Source organism: Phyllobates terribilis, unplaced genomic scaffold, assembly GCF_046119375.1.
Source record: "Phyllobates terribilis strain yellow unplaced genomic scaffold, ASM4611937v1 Scaffold_60__1_contigs__length_8166268, whole genome shotgun sequence".
Taxonomy (NCBI): domain Eukaryota; kingdom Metazoa; phylum Chordata; class Amphibia; order Anura; family Dendrobatidae; genus Phyllobates; species Phyllobates terribilis.
Window position 1 is genome coordinate 4735624 of NW_027362820.1, and position 23857 is coordinate 4759480.

General features: G+C 43.2%; 1 protein-coding gene across 1 annotated transcript; it reads right to left on the minus strand.

The window, feature by feature from the left end:
* Positions 1–1416: 1416 nt before the first annotated feature.
* Positions 1417–21066, minus strand: LOC141192385 (uncharacterized). Its single transcript, XM_073661903.1, has 8 exons — positions 20863–21066; positions 11763–11912; positions 11454–11633; positions 11251–11371; positions 11070–11167; positions 9134–9224; positions 3640–4570; positions 1417–3572 (listed from the first exon to the last, which is right to left on the minus strand). The coding sequence occupies exons 1-8, from the start codon at positions 21064–21066 to the stop codon at positions 3044–3046; spliced, it is 2304 nt and encodes a 767-aa protein (XP_073518004.1). The 3' UTR covers positions 1417–3043.
* Positions 21067–23857: the final 2791 nt, after the last annotated feature.

The window sequence follows — 23857 nt, forward strand, 5'->3', positions numbered from 1 at the left end:
GTCTGAAATCTGGCTGTGGCAGGTTTATGGTGAAATGATGTTCTTTCAACTACCAGATTACTGCTGCAACAGCACTCACTGGAACCTTCAGTAGTTTGGAATTTTTTCTGTAATCAATACCATCAGTATATCTTGAACAATATGGTTGCAAAGGTACCGATATAAGACCAATAAATCAAAGGCCCTCCTATGTATCAAGCATAAATCCTACATAGAAGAAATTAGGAGTATACAGCCAAATAGAGATACAATATAAGAAATTGTATTGAGCAGAAATAATAAAAATATTAAATACCGAAAAATAAGTTGTACCAAGAATATAAACCTGACCTAGGGGGCATATATATTGTATGACAAATTTAACAAGAGGTAAGTGTAGATATATCTGGGAAATCACAGACACTATATACTTATTGCAGTGGGTAAGTATTGATAAATCGCATAGACAGCAGGTAGACACAACAGGGCATCAAAAAAATATGTATCACATATAAATACTAAATTCTGTATAGTTCCACTGTGTTAGAGTGAACAAATGTCACACCATCACCAATGCTAATAACAGATGCTTATCATCCTGTCATAGGATTTAAACCAAAGGAAACCCTGCCATAAACATGAATAGAAAATACCTAACAAAACAGTATATGTGTTGGTTAAAGTACATCAATAACCATCAAATCAATTATAATTACCCAAGGTCAGGACAAGTGGTCCAGAGTGCCCCTAACGCGCGTTTCGTGTTTGTAGCTTCCAATAATACACTCCCTAAGAACTGTTTACCAAACTCCCCTCCCTTTCACTTAATACTTATCCGCTTTTTAACCAGGTGCAAACTCGTCCTACAACGTGCCAAGTATTTCCTCAACAGAGAAGAACGCCTGCCACCCATCCAACTATACCCCATATGACGCATCACCTCATCCCTCCTTTTTAAATTATTTAACTAATTTTATCAAAAAGACCTATTTTTATCATTTTTTCTTAATAAATTGTCTTATGTTTAATTAACTCGAGTGTCACCCCACTTTTGTATATGCCTCCATTGAGCGCAAGTTCATAAGCATATTATTCTAACATTCCCTGACCACTTGTGGTAAGTTGTCTTACTTGCAGCAGGTTCAAAGAGGCATACCTACCAGCGCCACTGAATACCTAATACCATATGCTGTTAACCATTGGTGACTAATAAATTCTTACCGGAGTGTGGTACCCTCACCCTGCATTGTCTGAGTAGTGTTATGCCCACAGGAAAGGAGTACGGGCAATCAATGGGATGAGCTCCAGCATTTGCATAGACAGTCAGGCAAGCACATAACACTGCTGCATGGACAGTACATGCACACTCAGCTCTGCTATATATGCACATTTATATACACACACACCTCTGTTACATATGCACATTTGCATACACATACTGTATATACATTACCCCGTTTTGCAGTTTCTTCCAGGTGATGTGATTTGATTACATGATCTGGAAGGTCCTTGAGCTAGTCAAGTAGAAGGTTCTTCAGCTGCTAACTCAGGACATGCAGCCTCTGTGCAGATCCCGCTACTTTCCTCTCCTGGTCTGCACCAATCAGTTAGATAAGTGTGGGGCTGGAGGTGGAAGAGCAGTTCTCTCAGTGATCTGGAAGGACACTGTCGATAAGATGCACTCACTTATTAGCAAGATTTTTTTCTTGGTAAAAGTGTGTCTTATAGTCAAAAAAAAAGTTTTAAAGTAATTTCCCTTTCTCATCTAATTATATGCTTGTCTGTTATATGTTTTTGTACAATTTGTCAATAACATATATATTTTCTCCTCGTCTGAGTTATTTTTGATGGTCAACAAAATACGATGTTCCGGTAATTCTTTTTTCACACTTTAGGTACGATAATGGCTTCTCTCTGTGTGGAATTTTTGATCTTCAAAGAGGTTGTCCAGTACTTAGTGTGAGGACCTGGCCGCTTTCTAAATACTTTTCCAGCACTGAGCACCCCTTTTCATCAATCTTAATTTTGTATTTTGTTAGAAATTTGCTTGCTGTGTTTTGTTAGTGATTTGTTTGCTCATCAGTTCAACCTCCGGTATCTATTCCATTCAGTGACCATAGCTCCAAGACCTTGGGCCATTGTTCTCTCCGTCACCACAGGTAGTCTCACATGCAAAACCAGGGGAGGGTTCCACCTGAGAAAATATCTCCACTAAGGCACAATTAGCTGGGGGAGGGAGGGGTGAGCTCTTCTGCCGATTCAGGGGGCTGAACCCTGTGCAGGAGAAAGGGAAGATTCATTGCTAGTCGGACGGAGAGCTGGGTGGAATCACGGGCTGCGGTTGTGATATCCATCATCCAAAGGAGCATATGCTGTGACTGCCAATATACCGGCGGGAGATACAAAAAGCTGTGGGCCAACCAAAACTTGGGGGACAGTGGGTATCACCTGGTACGGGGCAGTGGAACTACTGATCACAGGTTGGAACTCTAGGACTAAGAGAATTGCCTGTTGGACATTTACCTGGAATTGCTGTTCACCATGGCCGGAAGGAATAAAACTAATTGCATCGATAACCTGCCTAGGTGATTATTAACATCCACAACCGCACATCTTTACTCTTAGACAACCCCTTCTCATTCCTCATATTTGGTCCTGTTAAAATGAAAACAATTATACAAACGTCCCATGCCTGTGCAGTTTCAGTGGTGTGAGCACTTGCGTTTCCGAGGCTTATGTGACATTTTTATGTCATCTGAGCTCTGCGGCCATTCACGCTGGCATCACTGTCCCCACCTTTGGACACATCGAACAATAAGAGGAAATCAGAAAGCAGCAGCAGCCCTGGCTTCTTGTTGATGTTCAATACGTCCGAAGAAGGGGACAGTGAAGCCGAATGAAGCTGATTGGGCGCAGGGCTCATGTGATGTAACAACTTCACATGTACCCTAGGAACAGAAGAGTTAAAACAGTTCCAACATTCTGAACATGAAAAAGGCTTTTCCCCTGTGTGATTTCTTTAAAGTTTATTAAGAGATGAATTCTGTGTAAAACATTCCCCACATTACGAACATGGAAAAGGCTTCTCCCCTGTGTGAATTCTTTGGTGACTAAGAAGAGAAGATTTCTTTACAAAACATTTCCAACATTCTGAACAGGAAAAAGGCTTCTCTCCTGTGTGACTTCTCTGGTGCTGAACCAAATTTGATTTCCATGTAAAATATTGCCCACATTCTGAACATGAAAAAGGCTTCTCCCCTGTGTGAGTCCTATGGTGAATAACAAGATCTGATTTCTGATTAAAACATTTTCCACATTCTGAACAGGAAAAAGGTTTCTCCCCTGTGTGGGTTCTCTGGTGTCTATCAAGAAACGATTTAAAATTAAAACATTTTCCACATTCTGAACAGGAAAAAGGCTTATCTCCTGTGTGGGTTCTTTTGTGGATATCAAGATGCGCTTTTCGGGTAAAACATTTTCCACATTTTGAACAGGAAAAAGGCGTCTCCTCTGTATGAGCTCTCTGGTGCTTAACCAAAGCTGATTTATGGATAAAACATTTCCCACATTTTGAACATGAAAAAGGCTTTTTGCTTGTGTGAGTTCTCTGGTGGTCAAGCAAAGTTGAAATTTGGTTAAAACATTTCCCACATTCTGAACATGAAAAAAGGCTTCTCTCCTCTGTGAGTTCTCTGGTGCTGAACCAAATTTGATTTCCATGTAAAATATTTCCCACATTCTGAACATGAAAATGGCTTCTCACCTGTGTGAGTTCTCTGGTGAATAACAAGATCTGATTTCTGGTTAAAACATTTTCCACATTCTGAACAAGAAAAAGGCTTCTCCCCTGTGTGGGTTCTCTGGTGTCTATCAAGAAGCGATTTAAAATTAAAACATTTTAAACATTCTGAACAGGAAAATGGCTTCTCCCCTGTGTGGGTTCTCTGGTGGATATCAAGATTCGCTTTCCGGGTAAAAAATTTCCCACATTCTGAACATGAAAAAGGCTTCTCTCCTGTGTGAATTCTTTGGTGCTGAAACAAATTTGATTTCCATGTAAAATATTTACCACATTCTGAACATGAAAAAGGCTTTTCCCCTGTGTACATTCTTTGGTGTATAACAATATTCCATTTCTGCTTAAAATATTTCCTACATTCTGACCATGAAAATGGCTTTTCCTCTGTGTGACTTCTCTGGTGTTTAACAAGACCTAATTTGTGGTTAAAACATTTTCCACACGTGGAACAAGAAAATATTTTCTTCGTTGTGTGAATTTTTGGATGTTTAAGAAAAGACTTTTCGAGGGGAAAACTATTTCCATATTCTGATTGTGAAAATGGCTTCTTAGCTTTACCAGTAGTTTGTTTTTTAATGCTTATTTTGTGACTTTGATTTTCCTTAGTAGTCGGTAATGAATCAGAAGACAGGACCTGTTTCATAGGATCAGATGACAGATCTTTGCTGTGAAGGGATGATGGTATATCTGCAGTAGTGGCATTCACTTTAGTTGTATCCTGTGGGATCTCAAGCTCAACTAATTTAAAAATTGAAGATGTCAGCTGTCCCTCTGATCTCCTGGTACAGTCATCTGCCAAGAATAAAACCAATTATTATTTTTGAATAAAATATCCTCGAATTTTATATTTTTGAACATTTCTACTTAAACTGTCAGTAGAAATGCCAAGTTATGTAAAAATATTGAATTATTCACCAAGACAATGACAGTTCACAGTATAAGGCCGGAGTAACACTACTGTATAACATGGCCAAGTGCTATGCAATAAAACATCACATAGCACTCGGCCCAGTGTTATTATATCGGCCAGCTCAGATCAGCGATTATTTACTCATGCTGATTCGACATGAGAAGACAATCGCAGTATGCTGTGATTAGCAGCGATACTCGATTCATTCGCACCCATACAAGTCTATGGGTGGAAGTGAAACAACGGACTGCACACGGATGTCAACCCAGTGCAGTCCGATATACGCCGGGTCAGACCATGGAGGAGATGGAGAAAATACTTTCTCCATCTCTTCTGCACCTGTGCTGCGATCATCTCATGCAAGAAAATCGCAGCACAGTAGCAGGACACTCGGCTCCTGATCGCTGAAGAGCAGGAACCGAAGGTCAATAGCATATCACATCTGATGCTCTTGTATCAGATACCATACGCTGGTGTGACTCCGGCCTAATAGAAAACATCATAGGATGAACCAGTGGAGCGTGGTGTTCAATTGTTTGTTCATCCTGCCTCCCAAACATGGAATAAAAAACCACCAAACAATATTATGTAGGCAAAAATAATACTAATAAAAACTGTTACTCATCTAAAAAAAAACAAGTCCCCACTCAGGTCCATCATCTGTCAATGGAAAAACAGAGGTTTCCCCATTATTAGTGGCTCAAAAGCTCTTGAAAAGCAACATGTACCCATAAACCAATCCAGAAATATCCACTCTCCCAAAGTATAGTCTCCCCCTCACTTCTGAGCCTTGCAGCGCGCCCAAACCACATTTAGCATCCATGTATTTGGCATTATTATATTGAGAAGAACCCACTTAATTTACGGTGTGTGTCTCCTGGAGCACAATCTGGGCACTATGTGTTGGGTAATGAAATGGTATATTTGCAATTTTCACTCTCCAACATCCACTGTGCACAAATTTCTGTAAAGTGGCTGTGAAGTCATAATAGTCACTACTATTCATTGAGGGTTATAATCTCCACAATGGGGATTTTTATTGCTCTCATTTACTACCATTTTGTCATATTAGGGCTTCTGCAAATGGTGTGTCCCATCTCCTCTGGGATCTGCTCCTGCGACGTCTGCTTCTCTCACCAGGAGTCGCCTTATTCATTCTGCAGGTGGCGCTGGTGATGGAAGAGACGTCAGAACCAGAAGCTCTGGGCAACGCAGGATCTGTCCAGCCACTAAGATTTGGGAGCCTGGGACCAGTAGTACCATCCAGTCTTGCAGTATGGGTGTGTGTGCTGTCCAGCTGGAGTAATCTGCTCCCTGCTTCAGCCAACTGGAAAGCACCGCACCCTACTAAAGCTGGAAGCATATTGCTGGAAGCTGCCAGATACAGCCTTGTTCTCCTCTGGTTCAGTCCTCTGTGCTCAGCTCCCGGCTTGTGTATTTGTTTCTTGTTGTGACCCCGGCACGTTGAATGACTACTCTTGTGACTTCTGATTTTGTATTTTCTCTGCCCTCCTCATTCTCACCCGGCTATCTGACTATTCTTCCCATCTCACTCCACAGAACAGAAGGTAACACAGTGGCCCAAGCCTAGGGGTCTCTGTGTAAGTCCATATCCACGTAGAGGTATTAAATGTTGATGGGCAAAACTGTGACTAAAGACAATAACACATCTACTGAAATGAATAAAAACTCAACAGTCTTCATCAGCAAAAAAAAATTGAGATGAGTAACTAGTGGTGAAACCTCTCTGGGGTAATGGGGCTCGGGGGCTCTTGGCAATCTAAATTATCAAAAAATGCCAATATTTTCTATCAGATTAGTTTCAAGAAGAAATATTAGACATCTAAATAGAACTTTTTATAATAGTGCAGAGCTGAGGTGTCTTAAATTTAGATCTCAGGCATTTGGAAGAGTCAATGGAGACCTTTTTTTAAAGACTATCAGGGACTTGCAGACTCACATACAGTTAGGTCCATATATATTTGGACAGAGACAACATTTTTCTAATTTTGGTTCTAGACATTACCACAAGGAATTTTAAACAAAACAATTCAGATGCAGTTGAAGTTCAGACTTTCAGCTTTCATTTGATGGTATCCACATTAAAACTGGATGAAGGGTTTAGGAGTTTCAACTCCTTAACATGTGCCACCCTGTTTTTAAAGGGATCAAAAGTAATTGGACAATTGACTCCAAGGCTATTTCATGGACAGGTGTGGGCAATCCCTTCGTTATGTCATTCTCAATTAAGCAGATAAAAGGCCTGGAGTTGATTTGAGGTGTGGTGCTTGCATTTGGAAGGTTTTGCTGTGAAGTAAACATGTGGTCAAAGGAGCTCTCCATGCAGGTGAAACAAGCCATCCTTAAGCTGAAAAAACAGAAAAAAACCATCCGAGAAATTGCTACAATATTAGGAGTGGCAAAATCTACAGTTTGGTACATCCTGAGAAAGACAGAAAGCACTGGTGAACTCATCAATGCAAAAAGACCTGGGCGCCCACGGAAGACAAGAGTGGTGGATGATTGCAGAAAATTCCATGGTGAAGAGAAACCCCTTCACAACAGCCAACCAAGTGAACAACACTCTCCAGGAGGTAGGCATATCAATATCCAAATCTACCATAAAGAGAAGACTGCATGAAAGTAAATACAGAGGGTTCACTGCACGGTGCAAGCAACTCATAAGCATCAAGAATAAAAAGGCTAGACTGGACTTTGCTAAAAAACATCTAAAAAAGTCAGCACAGTTCTGGAAGAACATTCTTTGGACAGATGAAACCAAGATCAACCTCTACCAGAATGATGGAAAGAGAAAAGTATGGCGAAGGCGTGGTACAGCTCATGATCCAAAGCATACCACATCATCTGTAAAACACGGCGGAGGCAGTGTGATGGCTTGGGCATGCATGGCTGCCAGTGGCACTGGGTCACTAGTGTTTATTGATGATGTGACACAGGACAGAAGCAGCCGAATGAATTCTGATGTATTCAGAGCCATACGGTGTGCTCAGATCCAGCCAAATACAGCCAAACTGATTGTCCATCTGTAGTATGAAACGACGACCAATGACCCAAAACATAAAGCCAAAGCAACCCAGGAGTTTATTAAAGCAAAGAAGTGGAATATTCTTGAAAGGCCAAGTCAGTCACCTGATCTCAACCCAATTTAGCATGCATTTCACTTGTTAAAGACTAAACTTCAGACAGAAAGGCCCACAAACAAACAGCAACTGAAAACCACCGCAGTGAAGGCCTGCAGAGCATTAAAAAGGAGGAAACACAGCGTCTGATGATGTCCATGAGTTTAAGACTTCAGGCCGTCATTGCCAACAAAGGGTTTCAATCAAGTACTAGAAATGAACATTTTATTTACAATTATTAAATCTGTCCAATTACTTTTGTTCCCTTTAAAAATAGGGTGGCATATGTTAAGGAGCTGAAACTCCTAAACCCTTCATCCAATTTTGATGTGGATACCCTCAAATGAAAGCTGAAAGTCTGAACTTCAACTGCATCTGAATTGTTTTGTTTAAAATTCAATGTGGTAATGTCTAGAACCAAAATTAGAAAAATGTTGTCTCTGTCCAAATATATATGGACCTAACTGTAAGTGAGGCAGGCAAATCCCACCACAAATCATACAAAAGGAAAAACTGTAAACAAATAGACATAGAATAAAAAAAAACATGTTTCACCCACATCAAGAACGTATGTATCGGCAGAGAACTACAACACTAAACCGTAGATGCACTCATGTAGTATGGACCATTGGAGCTACTATAAGTTCCGTTCAGGAGAGTAGAGAAAGTATTAGTGCCCCCATTTCAGGAGAGATTGTGCTAATCCGAATTCCTTGGGACTGAAAACAATGTACTTTATGACGTGGAGTGAATCCATGAAACCAGGGCTCAAGCCATGCCAACACATCTCCTGCAGGCGTGAATAAATGTATATTACAGCCAAGTTTGGCCGCAAAGACTGGACCTGGTCTTGTAGGGACCATATGAGCTTATTCAGCAGCACAGAATGGAGTATGTAGATTCATCCAATAAGATATCAGGGTTCTAAGAAGCCAACAGCATCATTACCCTCCGCTTTCTCTTAAAGGCCCATCATGATAATTTTTTATCAAGTGATTTTTAACTTTTCAGCTCATTCTACGTACGCTGTCATTTGGCTTTGTAGTTTACAGATCTGAGCAGGTCACGGTCAACGTCTTCCAATCCCAGGGGTAAGGGGATCCTTCAGGTTGTAAGTTCTATACAGGAGGGCTTTCAATGCCTGAAGTCATTTGAACAGTTTTGGGTCTAAGAGAATGTTGTGGTCTAGTGGCAAAATGGTGGTCACATGATTGTGATAAGATTGGACTACACAACCGATAAAACAGCTACAGCCGGTGACTGAGATAAATCTGTTATTTTCTGTATTTAGTGGTTACTACTCACCTGGATGGTCATATGTAGGAATCTCCTCTTTACACCACTCATCACCCCTTACATATGTCTCTGTAGTACTAATATGGGTCAGATCTTCACCCTGAAACAAATATTGTAATAGTCACAAACAGATAAGAAGTCATATCTATGATCAGCTCTAATCCTGCCATCTCCACCATTCTCATGACACAAATATAGAGCATATACAGTTATATGAAAAAGTTTGGGCACCCCTATTAATCTTAAGCTTAATGTTTTCTTAAAATTGTTTTTTTTGCAACAGCTATTTCAGTTTGATATATGTAATAACTGTTGGACACAGTAATGTTTCTGCCTTGAAATGAGGTTTATTGTACTAACAGAAAATGTGCAATCTGCATTCAAACAAAATTTGACAGGTGCATAAGTATGGGCACCCTTATCATTTTCTTGTTTTAAATACTCCTACCTACTTTTTACTGACTTACTAAAGCACTTTTTTTGGTTTTGTAACCTCATTGAGCTTTGAACTTCATAGCCAGGTGTATGCAATCATGAGAAAAGCTACTTAAAGTGGCCACTTGCAAGCTGTTCTCCTGTTTGAATCTCCTCTGAAGAGTGGCATCATGGGCTCCTCAAAACAACTGTCAAATGATCTGAAAACAAAGATTATTCAACATAGTTGTTCAGGGGAAGGATACAAAAAGCTGTATCAGAGATTTAACCTGTCAGTTTCCACTGTGAGGAACATAGTAAGGAAATGGAAGAACACAGGGACAGTTCTTGTTAAGGCCAGAAGTGGCAGGCCAAGAAAAACATTAGAAAGGCAGAGAAGAAGAATGGTAAGATCAGTCAAGGACAATCCTCAGACCACCTCCAGAGAGCTGCAGCATCAACTTGCTGCAGATGGTGTCACTGTGCATCGGTCAACTATACAACGCACTTTGCACAAGGAGAAGCTGTATGGGAGAGTGATGCGAAAGAAGCCGTTTCTGCAAGCACGCCACAAACAGAGTCGGCTGAGGTATGCAAAAGCACATTTGGAGAAGCCAATTTCTTTTTGGAAGAAGGTCCTGTGGACTGATGAAACCAAGATTGAGTTGTTTGGTCATACAAAAAGGCGTTATGCATGGTGGCAAAAAAACACAGCATTCCAAGAAAAACACTTGCTACCCACAGTAAAATTTGGTGGAGGTTCCATCATGCTTTGGGGCTTTGGGGCTGTGTGGCCAATGCCGGCACCGGGAATCTTGTTAAAGTTGAGGGACGCATGGATTCCACTCAGTATCAGCAGATTCTTGACAATAATGTTCAAGAATCAGTGATAAAGTTGAAGTTATGCAGGGGATGGATCTTTCAGCAAGACAATGATCCAAAACACCGCTCCAAATCTACTCAGGCATTCATGCAGAGGAACAATTACAATGTTCTGGAATGGCCATCCCAGTCCCCAGACCTGAATATCATTGAACATCTGTGGGATCATTTGAAGAGGGCTGTCCATGCTCGGCGACCATCAAACTTAACTGAACTGGAATTGTTTTGTAAAGAGGAATGCTCAAAAATACCTTTATCCAGGATCCAGGAACTCACTAAAAGCTACAGGAAGCGACTAGAGGCTGTCATTTTTGCAAAAGGAGGATCTACTAAATATTAATGTCACTTTTCTGGTGAGGTGCCCATACTTATGCACCTGTCAAATTTTGTTTGAATGCAGATTGCACATTTTCTGTTAGTACAATAAACCTCATTTCAAGGCAGAAACATTACTGTGTCCAACAGTTATTACATATATCAAACTGAAATAGCTGTTGCAAAAACACTAATTTTTATAAAACATTAAGCTTAAGATTAATAGGGGTGCCCAAACTTTTTCATATAACTGTAATACTGGTGGATAAAACAAGACTTTCACAGCCGTCTACACATCATAGGGAAGATCTCATGACACCTTCTCTCCATCTACCTGATGATCCTGAGGAACATTGGGATCTTCTTGTTTACAGTCCTGTGGAAGAAGAGAACGGGGACATCTCTCTGGTGTTGTCCTCTTACTGGATAGATCTGGAGGAAACACATACAGGGACTGAATTCATTCTTTCCATACAAATAATTATAGGCCGTGTGTATTTTGTCCTGTCTATTACCTGATGATGTGAGGGGCTGGGGAACCTCCATGACATCCTTGTACAGATCTTTGGGTCCTTCTAAATACTCCCACTCCTCCATGGAGAAATAGACAGCGACATCCTGACACCTTATAGGAACCTGACATATAAAATGATACCGTCACCCCCCGATCCCTTCATAGTGTTACTGTATAATGTCCCAGCATTCCCAGCAGTGTCACCTCTCCAGTCAGCAGCTCAATCATCTTGTAGGTGAGTTCTAGGATCTTCTGGTCATTGATGTCCTCATGTATCAGGGGGTGAGGTGGAGGTCTCGTGATTGGGCTCAGGGGTCTTCTCCATCCCTCAGACACAGGGTCCTGACAGCGCTCACTAGAGGTCTTCTTCACTACTGTGTAATTCTGGTTATGGAGAGACACATTAATAAATCTCCCTCCAGACATTTCCAGAGTCCTCACCTCTCCAGTTCTGTCCATCTGTTATTCCCATAGATAAGAATGATGTAATGTGACGTCATCAGAATCTCTCACCTCTCCAGTAAGCCGGAAGAGGATCTCCAGGGTGAGGTGTAATATCCTCTCCGCCATCTTGTCTCTGTCCATATCCATCTTTGATGGATCAAAAAGGAAAATTCTCTTATATAGGAGATCTTCGCTGAGAGGATCCAATATTGTAAAGACCTTAATGAGACGAAGATGAGCAGATGTAACATCATAAAAATCCTGTGTAATAATACAATTATTGGAGGTAATAAGGGAAAGATATGAGATTTATTATTTTACACTATTTAGCTTTCTTCTTTATATCTACATATATAAAGCAGTAAATCTGTGTGTGGAGCCCATAGAATACAAAACATTTTTCATCTGGTTTGAGTGAAATTTTGCGCTGCCGTCTTTAACATCAGACTAAAAATACTGCAAACATGAAACCTAAAAATTGTTCACCTTGACAAGATTTGTCCCCAGAATTTAGGCTCTATAGAAATAAAGAAAAAAATGGGTGTCTGTGTGTTTAATGTGATGCACCCCCTGGGCCGTGGGGTACTCAGTAGACGGGCCGGTTGGTGCTGGGGATGTCACGGTGGCAGTGACCTGGTCCGTGACCCAGGGCGGTCAATTAAAGGGAAAGTAAAAGGGGAAATAAAGTTTTTAGAGATAATGTTCGTGACGCCACCTGTGGCATGCGGCTATATGGGGCCGCCGCTGCGGTGCAGATCCTCTGGAGCTGATGGTCACACAGCAGAGTTGGTTCAGCTCTCCACAGGCAGAGCTAAGCTCCAGGGCAGTATATGTAGAATTGTGGAGGTGGATGTTGTTGATACGGTGTAATGCAGGTGATACCGCAGATAATGACCAGTCCACAGCTTAATGGCGGTTTCCTTTTATCTTTACTTGCGGTAGTTAGGCAGACCGGGGCACGGGTACTAGCTGGTAGTAGAGGTCCAGGCGGCCTGGAAGCAAGTTGGGGATCCACCTCGCCATGTAGAGTTGTAGGCCTTCCCTCTGCGCTATTCTCTTTGGCCCTGCTACTTGAAGCTATGCTGCGGCCCTTGTCCCTGAGTAAAACGTCTCTTCCTTACCCGTATGGCAGACAGCTCGGGCCTTCCTTAAGTGTCGCTCCCACGTGGCGGTGCTGTGCCCTATCGTGCTGCTGTGCCGCCGGGCGTCTGGTGGGGCCAGGAGACCTGCAGTCTCCTGCCCTCCGGATTCGGCTGCTGGGCCTTCAGTGCCCCACAACCACGGACTCCGGTGTCCGGTTCCTTTGCGCTTCTCTCTTCTGGGGCGAGCTTGTACACAGCTCCCTTCCCCAGGTCCTTCCTCGTCGCTCTCCTGTCTCCAACTCCTCTCCACTAACTCTTTCTAACCCCGCCTCCAGATTCCAATTTGAAGGGGAGGAGCTCCCCTTTCTGGTTTGGAGCCAGGAAAGTGTTGTATACTGGTAAACCAGGCATGGCATTACCCCCTGTGAGGGAGGCAAGGCCACAGTGGCAACTGGACCACTGGGGTGCCACAAATGCCAAACCACAGTTTTTGCCCAAAGGGTCTCAAAGAGTTAGAGACTGCATCCAAGGAGTCACTCTTAAAGGTGCAGCAATCATATAGTCGCAAGGGGGGGAAACCTGATAAGTTGGTCTAAAGTCTGTAATTATAGCAACGGCTGTTGCAGAGGTAACTGGGGCCTCATTTTTGAGAATTGCCTCACAGTAAGATCTTTTTGGTTGGCTATAGCAACCAGATTGTAGCTTTCAACAATGAAGCTGCTGAGGTAAAATGAAAGCTGAGCACTGATTGGTTGCTATGGACAACTAGAAGAGTCTTACTGTGAGGAAGTGATACACTGTATGCTTTATATGTGTAGATTCAATTATTAGATAGCTGAGACAAATAAAAAACGCAAGTCCTGGCTTGAAGGGAAACAGATGAGACAGGCTGAATCAAAGGCAGCTAAAACATCTGAACACACATCATCTTCAGGAGTGTGCCTAATAGCCAGGTGTCCATGTTTAAATATTCAACTTCATCCAAAACCCCTCCCCAGACTAGGAGGCTCATTCCCATTCCTAGAGGTGAATTGACATAGTGTATATAGAATGGAGTCTGTCTACAATAATGTACTGCGCCTGCGTTAATTCTCATGAGCTAGAGGTTCGATAATGTCCATCCCCTAGTGTGCATGTCCGGAAGTGACGCGCTTTAACTGAAACTCCAGATAAACTGATTGCTGCCGCTCCACTCATATCCGTGACTGCGCATGTCCGTAGTTATGTGTTACACACCAGAGCGTATCTAGGAACATTGTCGGAGATTACGTATGCCTGGATGTGTGCTTTCCACTCTGAAGAGCATCCCAGTCTCCTATCTGTGACTGCCCATGTCCAGAAGTATATGTTCTACGCCGAAGTGCATAATGAATTTGTATTGCATTCCACCAATATAGAAAAGTCCTGTCTCTGAGATCAGCATCATGGGAGATTAAAAACAAGTATTGGGTCACGGTTCCACCCCTCACTGTGTCCGGGATGCAGTTACTGACAGCTCAGCCGTCCAATCATGTACAGGGGCATGCTGAAGCTGTCGGTACTTTGATTGACAGCTCGGTCATCCAGTCAGGTACAGGGGCGTGCTGAAGCAGTCAGTGTGTTTATTGACAGCTCGGCTGTCCAATCTGAGACTGGGAGGCACCGGCTATCTTCAGGTGTTCATTATTCCAGGTGACTGCCAGGCTACTTAACTGGGCTTTTTCTGCCAGACGTACATTCACGTAGTGTGAGGTTTGTGGCTCTGTGCCTTAGTGTTCTGTGTATTGATCTTCTGATGCCTGACCCCTTCTGCTCTGATCCGCTATCCTTCTGGTATTCTGACCAATGGACTGTTACCTGACTATGCCTTTGCCTCTTCCCTCGGTTTATGACGTACCCTCCTGGCTTTTGACTTCGGACTCCTTGACTATTCCTTCTCATGGCCTGGCCGTGAAAAGTGACTCAGCGTCACATATTGCACAGCCTCACATCATGCAATAGGCTTTTAGATCTACTTCATCACTACAAAAAATATTGGATGATGGCCCACAGTATATTCCTAAATGGTCAAATTTGAACCCTATTGCATAATTAGAGATACACAAGGATCATCATACTTGTTAATTACTATATAGTAAATATAGAATATATCTCGATAAAGTACAACAAAATGTGAACCCCATTCACAGGGAACTGAGTAGCAATGGGTAGAGTATAAAATCCAAAAATGTAATCCAGGATGGGGCTGTATTCACACAAAACAGGCATATGAAATTTGCTCATTGAGTCCCTTCGGGACTAGTGAATACAGTCAGGAGACCCACTCACTTTCCTTTTTGAGGATACATCTATTGTGACCAACTCCTCTTACATTGGGTTTAACCACCTCAATGATGCAATTGGAGATGTCTTCGGTTTCACTGTACACTGGCTCCGGTGCTCAGGAAAGACATATTGGAGCTAGAGAGGGTACAAAGGAGGGCGACTAAGGTAATAAAGGGAATGGAGGGACTAGAATACCCAGAGAGGTTGTCAAAATTAGACCTATTTACGTTGGAAAAGAGAAGGCTTAGGGGAGACCTCATAAACATGTATAAATACATCAGGGGTCAGTACAGAGATCTCTCCCATGATCTGTTTATACCAAGGATGGTGACAAAGACGAGGGGGCACACTATGCGTCTGGAGGAAAGGAGGTTCCTGCACCAGCATAGAAGGGGATTCTTTACGGTCAGAGCCGTGAGACTCTGGAACTCTCTGGGAGAGGAAGTGGTGATGTCCAACTCACTTAATGAGTTCAAGAGAGGCCTGGACGCCTTTCTTGAGAACAATAAAATTACATCTTATGCTTAGTGATAGTTAATTAATCCAGGGATTTAATCTGACTGCCAGATTGGAGTCGGGAAGTGAATTTTTCCTCAATGATGTAAATTGGCCTATACTGCATGGGTTTTTTTTGCCTTCCCCTGGATCAACGCTGCGGAATAGCTGCAGTGCACAAGAAATAGGCTGAACTGGATGGACGCTTGTCTTTTTTCGGCCTTATAAACTATGTAACTATGTAACATGTACACTGTTCATGTGTCTCGATAATGGGGTGTCCCGACCATGGCGTATATTGGTCAAATGCTCCCCCACCCTCCTCATAGATCCCGTCTTGGTCTTGTTGCCTACATTATCTAGGGAGCAGGTGCATATGGCCATATATACCCATCCTGAGGTTTTACAGTTGGATTAATCCCTCTGGAAAAAGGTTTTACCGGCGGAGGAACTCGAGAAAGATTTATATGCACTCATCCAATTACATGTACAACATTCTCCACATCTAAAAAAAACTACAGATTCTTCTATCCAGCCAAGTCCCCTTGCGTGCAGGTTTTTTATAGACACTATGCACTAAATGGTCCCTAATTGACCGACTCTTTCTGGAAGTTATTGTGGGAATAGGTCCCACAGCTCCCTTCAGGTCCAGGTCGGCCACAAGTACATCCTAGTGTTTTGTTAAGATATTAAAGATTTGGTTACTCAGTTCCTATTACTCGTGTTATCCCATCTTTTTCTTGGTCTCTTGGTTAGGTATGGAGAAGAGTCTGTCTCTCCCGTTTTTCTGTACACAATCGTGCGAAATCCAAAATGTACTGTGGGTAACCTTTTGCATTAATCTTGTGTTCATGTCTATTGTCTGTATATTAAAATGTGACATTTGAACACGTCCTTCTCGACCATAAAAATTTGCCCTTGAGTATTCTTTTTTTCAGGGAGATGGGGTGGTGGCTATCCCACTTCAATAGTTTATTAGTGCTTGTAGGTTTATGGTAGATGAATGTCCCTAGGGTCACATCCAGTTCTTTCTTGATTAGTACATCCAGGAAAGGCAAGGGGTTATAACTAAACTCCGTTGTAAATCTCAGGCCCACTCTATTGATGTTGAGTTTCCTGACAAATTCAAGAAACTGTTCACTCGTCCCTGATCAGATGATAAAAATTTTGTCAATATATCTATACCACACCCCAATATATGGGTGTCACCACTTATGATCATCTCTGCATATTGTGGTTTCCTCCCACCAGCCCAGGAAAAAGGTTAGCATACAAGGGGGCACAGAGGCTCCCCATCACAGTACCGCTGAGCTCGGGGGAAGTACTTCCTATCAAAAAGAAAGAAGTTATGTGTAAGAGTGAATTTTATAAGATCCTCCATGAAGTCATTATGTCTGCTACACTCTACTGATCTCCATTTCAAGAAATGTCTTACTCCTCTGATACCATCCTCATGCGGTATATTATTGTACAAAGCCTCGATATCAAGAGTATTTATGTAGGGGAGCAGAAAAAGGGAAAACCATGTTCCAGAGGTTTTATTCCAACAGTAAAACCTCAGGACTTATTCCAACTGCAGGATCTCAGGCGGTACTGTGGGAACATTATACTGTGGGGGCATCATCCATACTGCATAAGAGTCATAATGGGGGCATTACACTGTGTGGGGGCATCATACATACTGCATAAGGGGCATAATGGGGGCATTACACTGTGTGGGGGCATCATACATCCTGCATAAGGGGCAAAATGGGGGCATTACACTGTGGGGGGGCATCATACATCCTGCATAAGGGGCATAATGGGGGCATTACACTGTGGGGGGGCATCATACATCCTGCATAGGGGGCATAATGGGGGCATTACACTGTGTGGAGGCATCATACATCCTGCATAAGGGGCATAATGGGGGCATTACACTGTGGGGGGGCATCATACATCCTGCATAAGGGGCATAATGGGGGCATTACACTGTGGGGGGCATCATACATCCAGCATAAGGGGCATAATGGGGGCATTACACTGTGTGGGGGCATCATACATCTTGCACAAGGGGCATAATAGGGGCATTACACTGTGTGGGGGCATCATACATCCTGCACAAGGGGCATAATGGGGGCATTACACTGTGTGGGGGCATCATACATCCTGCATAAGGGGCATAATGGGGGCATTACACTGTGTGGGGGCATCATACATACTGCATAAGGGGCATAATGGGGGCATTACACTGTGTGGGGGCATCATACATCCTGCATAAGGGGCATATTGGGGGCATTACACTGTGGGGCCAGTAAAGGGGTCCTGTACTATGAGAACAATACGTTTCCTCCCTTCCTGTCTCCATAGTTGGGTCGTATGTATCTATTACAGGAGACAGAACAAAAACCTTATGATTCTTATAAAGGGGCAACACAAGACCCCAAAAGAGTCTCCGTGCAGAAGGGGTTAATGCCCCCTGCGCCCAGTAACGGGGGTCTCCACATACCTCCACCTGCAGAGCCGCCACCACATATATGGCTGCTCTGTGCGCACAGGAGCTGTGATGAGGTCACAGGAGGGGAGGAGTCAGGGGTCACATGATCAGGGGCCTCAGTGGATGCAGGACTCTGCTGTGCTGGTTGTCATGGTGCTGGATGAGCTGAAGTTTATGTGTGGGGTCAGGAGGGGTTTACAGTGTGGATGTAGCAGAGCCGCGTGTGTACGAGGTGTACAGAGCGGAGCCGCGTGTGTATGAGGTGTACGGAGCGGAGCCGCGTGTGTACGAGGTGTACGGAGCAGAGCCGCGTGTGTACGAGGTGTACGGATCAGAGCCGCGTGTGTACGAGGTGTACGGAGCAGAGCCGTGTGTGTACGAGGTGTACGGAGCAGAGCCGCGCGTGTACGAGGTGTACGGAGCGGAGCCGTGCGTGTACGAGGTGTACGGAGCGGAGCCGTGTGTGTACGAGGTGTACGGAGCAGAGCCGCGTGTGTACGGAGCAGAGCCGCGTGTGTACGAGGTGTAGGGAGCGGAGCCGCGTGTGTACGAGGTGTAGGGAGCGGAGCCGCGTGTGTACGAGGTGTAGGGAGCGGAGCCGCGTGTGTACGAGGTGTACGGAGCGGAGCCGCGTGTGTACGAGGTGTAGGGAGCGGAGCCGCGTGTGTACGAGGTGTAGGGAGCGGAGCCGCGTGTGTACGAGGTGTAGGGAGCGGAGCCGCGTGTGTACGAGGTGTACGGAGAAGCGTGTACGAGGTGCACGGAGAGGAGCCGCGTGTGTACGACGCATGTGGAACTGCGCGTGTGCGAAGCGTGTGGACTTCGGTGATGACACCGCACCTTTCCAGGGACATGACAGCTGATCAGTACAGCTGTCATGTGCCCCTAACAGCCACAGGTGGAGTCCACCCATGGCAGTTAACATGTTACAGGGAATCTGTCACCCCCTGGGACCTATCTGACCTCTAATATGGGGATACAGGTGATAGAAGTGTGAATCTATACTCACCTGTATGTCCCATATTAGAGGTCTACTTGCTGTGTAATAGCTTTTTATTAAATTAGTTTTGGCAAGCTTCACGTCTGGGGAACGCGAAGAAATCCCCGCCTATTAGCTTCATTTCCATATCCCCCCTCCTCCCCGGCACGTCACAGGGGCCTGACCCAAGGTAGTAAAGGGGTTAATATCAAATAATTATAAAAAAAATAGAAAAGTGTTAGAAAATATTTGTTTTTATTTCTTTCATATCGGCATCGAAGAAAACCAGCTTATGGATCTATTCCAGCCTGGGTGCCGGGTTATCTGGGCCCATTCCATCCGGTGTTGTTCATATGGTGCGAAATCCCTTCCCAGATCCTCTGAATTCCTACATGGGATGTAAATTCCCTCAGGACCGACCCGCTGAATTCACGGCTTATCAATCAACATTTACATTTTGTTCATATTTATCCGGAACTTTGGAAAAGCGTCTAAATGGTTAACATTTCTGATGAATTGTATCATTTATTTCAGTTAAATGTGCAATATAGATTTTTGGCAATGTTCACACTCTGCATCTGAGGCTGAATGGTCCACAATGTACATTATATAATCATTGTCATAGATCATTTTATAGAGAAATTCAAGGAACTGGTGGTATATATACGTCCAGTCACATCACGTGCCACAATAGTCGACATAAATGAGAGCAGCTGCGCCCTGTTGCTTATCCTCGGTCAATACTGTGTTTAACCAGCAGGATAAGGGGGCGCCAGAGGGCTGCAAGGTCTGACCAAGTTTTCCTGACAAAGTCAGAAGCTCCCTGTCATCTCCACCAGCTACAGGAACCTTTCCTTGCAACCAGAAAAAATGCAAAACCTGTCCTTTTATAACGACCACAGACAAGATGAAGATCCCCAATTCACATCAGGACTATAAGATCCCAGGTACGTTCAGCTGTATCACATCTAATGTAGTGTACTTAATTATATGTACCAAATGTCCAGCTGGGGGTCTGTATGTAGGGGAGACAGGGCAAAAATTATCATCGCCACACAATAAAAGAAAAAAGAATAGATCTGCCTGTAGCCAAGCATTTTTGTTCCCCTGATCACAGCACAAAAGCCATGAAATTACTGGTATTAAAAGGTAACTTCAAATCTCAAAGAAAAAGAAGAATCTCAGAATATAAACTGATGGTGACCTTTAACACTTTCAGAACAGGAATGAATGTGTCGCATGGATTTATGTCATTCTACATCAACTAAGGAATGTGCTCCTCAGACTCAGACCTGTGAGGTCATCACAACACTGGACACAGGACAATAAAACCTTCACACTCCTTATCTACAAAAATATTTATAGCCAGAACTGTTTATCTCTTTAATAATAACTCTGCTTTTCATCACCTGTCTTACCTATTGCATAATTTGTGTGTCTTAGGCTGTGTGCACACGATGCGTTTTTTATGCGTTTCCACAGCGTTTCTGCGGCTGCGGAAATGCATTAAAAACGCATGGTAGAAGGGCAACAATGTTCCCCAATGATAATCCGCATGTGCTGTGCCCATGCTGCGGATTTTTCCGCAGCGTTTATGCTGCGCTCAAATATCCGCAGCATGTCCATTAATTTTGCGGAAACGCGGCGTTTTTGCCGCCATTGACTTGCATTATAACGCGCCAATTCCGCAAGACTGCATTTGTACTTGCGTTATTGGCGCGTTCTAATGTGCGGATGGTACCCGGGTGTGGAGGACAGGAGACCCTCCTCCACACCCAGGTACCATAGAAACTGTAAAAACAAGAATAAAATAAAAAATAAAGATATATTCACCTTCTGACGGCCCCCGGTCTCCTTCCCTCTGCTCGCGTGCAAGACTGAAGGACCTTCGGTGACGTCACAGTCATGTGACCGCAGGCCCTTCAGTGCAGTGTCTCGCGATATCCCGGCAGCCAGGAACAAGCCAGGAACGAATGAGGCAGCACACGTCGGGGCATCAGAAGATAAGTGTACCTTTATTTTTTTATTTTTAAACATTCTTATACGGTCACACTATATAAATCCATGCCGGTTGCATGGATTTATATAGTGTGACCTAGTTGTCAAGCACTTTCCAAGTGATGCTAAAATCGCCTGGAAAGCGCTTGTCAATCCGCATGCGGAAACGCATGTGAATCCGCATGTATTACGCAGGAAAAACACATGTACAATCCGCATGCGTTTTTTCTGCCAGGGAGATGCAGAAATGATGCAGAAATTTTCTGCTTCATTTCTGCATCGTGTGCACATACCCTTATTGTGTATAAATATGTGACTCTTCAGATTTTGTGGTATACTAGCCTGATGAAGAGAGCTGAGTAGTCTTGAAAGCTTGCAATTTGTTACCATCTTTTCAGTTAGCCATTAAAAGGTATCAACCACTGAGGACTCTCAAATCTAAATATTTTTCTAGAGAAATTCATAAACATTTTGAAATCTAATAGATAGATAGAGTGGAGACACGAGGGTCAGTGGGTGGTCTCATCTTTAGAAAATCATATGGACCAGGGCTCATCCCATTGAACGCCCGATCTCCTTTCCCGTGGGCCAGACACTACTCAGACCAGACAGAGTGAGGGTAACACAGTGCGGCAATAATTTATTGCACCAACACCAGCCAGTCACATACAGTACAGCCCCAGCAAGTACAAAAGATGGTGCACATGACATAGTCTCACCTTTCCACTGGCTCTGAGCATCCAGGGCTGTGACTTTGGAGCATCCAGGGCTGACTACCCCATCTATTGGCCGGCAACCAGAGACGAGGTAGTGGCAAGCTTAGGAAGCTGAGTGAGTGCAGTGAGGTACGTGGCCAGGTGACCTGATTGTCCCAACCTGGATTCTCCAGCGTCTTTGAGGGTTCAGTGATGGTCAGTGGAGCAGATCTGTGTTCCTCCAGCTGGTCGGTGGCTTGCTGTAGAGTGTGTGGGAAAAGAGGCAGATCCTACTTTTCTAGGTCACACCTCGTATTCAGGCATTTTTTTCTACAGGATTGGGAGAAAGTCATCTCTCATTGTCGAAGTGTTCATAGTTTGACCTTCAATATTTGCAGAACAACCTTGAACTCACTAATACAACAGGTAGACAGCAAAACTAACAATGATCAATCTGTCAGTTATCCTGTGCCTTTGTTCCACGAGGACAGCAGGACAATAAGCTGTAGGGGGCACTATAATCTGTACACAGCAGCCATTCAAGATTCCAACAATTATTTACATCTACAACTAGAGTCAGCGACAATAGCTCCTGTCCCTGTGCCCACTACTAACTGCATTTGGCAGAATTAAGAAGAAATGCTGTGTCCTCACATAGATATATATATATAAATATTCAACTATATACAGTACAGACCAAAAGTTTGGACACACCTTCTCATTTAAAGATTTTTCTCTATTTTCATGACTATGAAAATTGTACATTCACACTGAAGGCATCAAAACTATGAATTAACACATGTGGAATTATATACTTGCATGCTGGTTCAGTATGCCTTCAATTTTGAATAAATCTCCAAAAGTGTCACCAGCAAAGCACCCCCACACCATCACACCTCCTCCTCCATGCTTCACGGTGGGAACCAGGCATGTAGAGTCCATCCGTTCACCTTTTCTGCGTCGCACAAAGACACGGTGGTTGGAACCAAAGATCTCAAATTTGGACTCATCAGACCAAAGCACAGATTTCCACTGGTCTAATGTCCATTCCTTGTGTTCTTTAGCCCAAACAAGTCTCTTCTACTTGTTGCCTGTCCTTAGCAGTGGTTTCCTAGCAGCTATTTTACCATGAAGGCCTGCTGCACAAAGTCTCCTCTTAACAGTTGTTGAAGAGATGTGTCTGCTGCTAGAACTCTGTGTGGCATTGACCTGGTCTCTAATCTGAGCTGCTGTTAACCTGCCATTTCTGAGGCTGGTGACTCAGATAAACATCTTAAGAAGCAGAGGTGACTCTTGGTCTTCCTTTCTTGGGGCGGTCCTCACGTGAGCCAGTTTCTTTGTAGCACTTGATGGTTTTTGCAACTGCACTTGGGGACACTTTCAAAGTTTTCCCAATTTTTCGCACTGACTGACCTTCATTTCTTAAAGTAATGATGGCCACTCGTTTTTCTTTCCTTAGCTGCTTTTTTCTTGCCATAATACAAATTCTAACAGTCTATTCAGTAGGATTATCAGCTGTGTATCCACCAGACTTCTGCACAACACAACTGATGGTCCCAACCCCATTTATAAGGCAAGAAATCCCACTTATTAAACCTGACAGGGCACACCTGTGAAGTGAAAACCATTTCCGGTGACTACCTCTTGAAGCTCATCAAGAGAATGCCAAGAGTGTGCAAAGCAGTCATCAAAGCAAAAGGTGGCTACTTTGAAGAACCTAGAATATAAGACATATTTTCAGTTGTTTCACACTTTTTTGTTAAGTATATAATTCGACATGTGTTAATTCATAGTTTTGATGCCTTCAGTGCGAATATACAATTTTCATAGTCATGAAAGTAAAGAAAAATCTTTAAATGAGAAGGTGTGTCCAAACTTTTGGTCTGTAGTATATATATATATATATATATATATATATATGTATATATATACACACACACACACACACACACACATATATATCTATATATAGATATGGACATAAAGTTCAAGTACAGTTGAAACCAGAAGTTTACATACACTATATAAAAAGACACACATGCATGTTTTTCTCACTATCTGACATGAAATCAGAATAAACCTTTCCGGTTTTAGGTCAATTAGGATTACCATAAATTTTAATATTTGCCAAATGC

Coding starts and splice junctions, on each gene's coding strand:
- LOC141192385 (XM_073661903.1), bottom strand. CDS start 21,066: ATGTTTAAAAATAAAAAAATAAAGGTACACTTATCTTCTGATGCCCCG. Junction 9,225..11,069: donor ATGTTCCTCAGGATCATCAG/GTAGATGGAGAG, acceptor TATTTGTTTCAG/GGTGAAGATCTGACCCATAT. Junction 4,571..9,133: donor TCCTACATATGACCATCCAG/GTGAGTAGTAAC, acceptor TATTCTTGGCAG/ATGACTGTACCAGGAGATCA.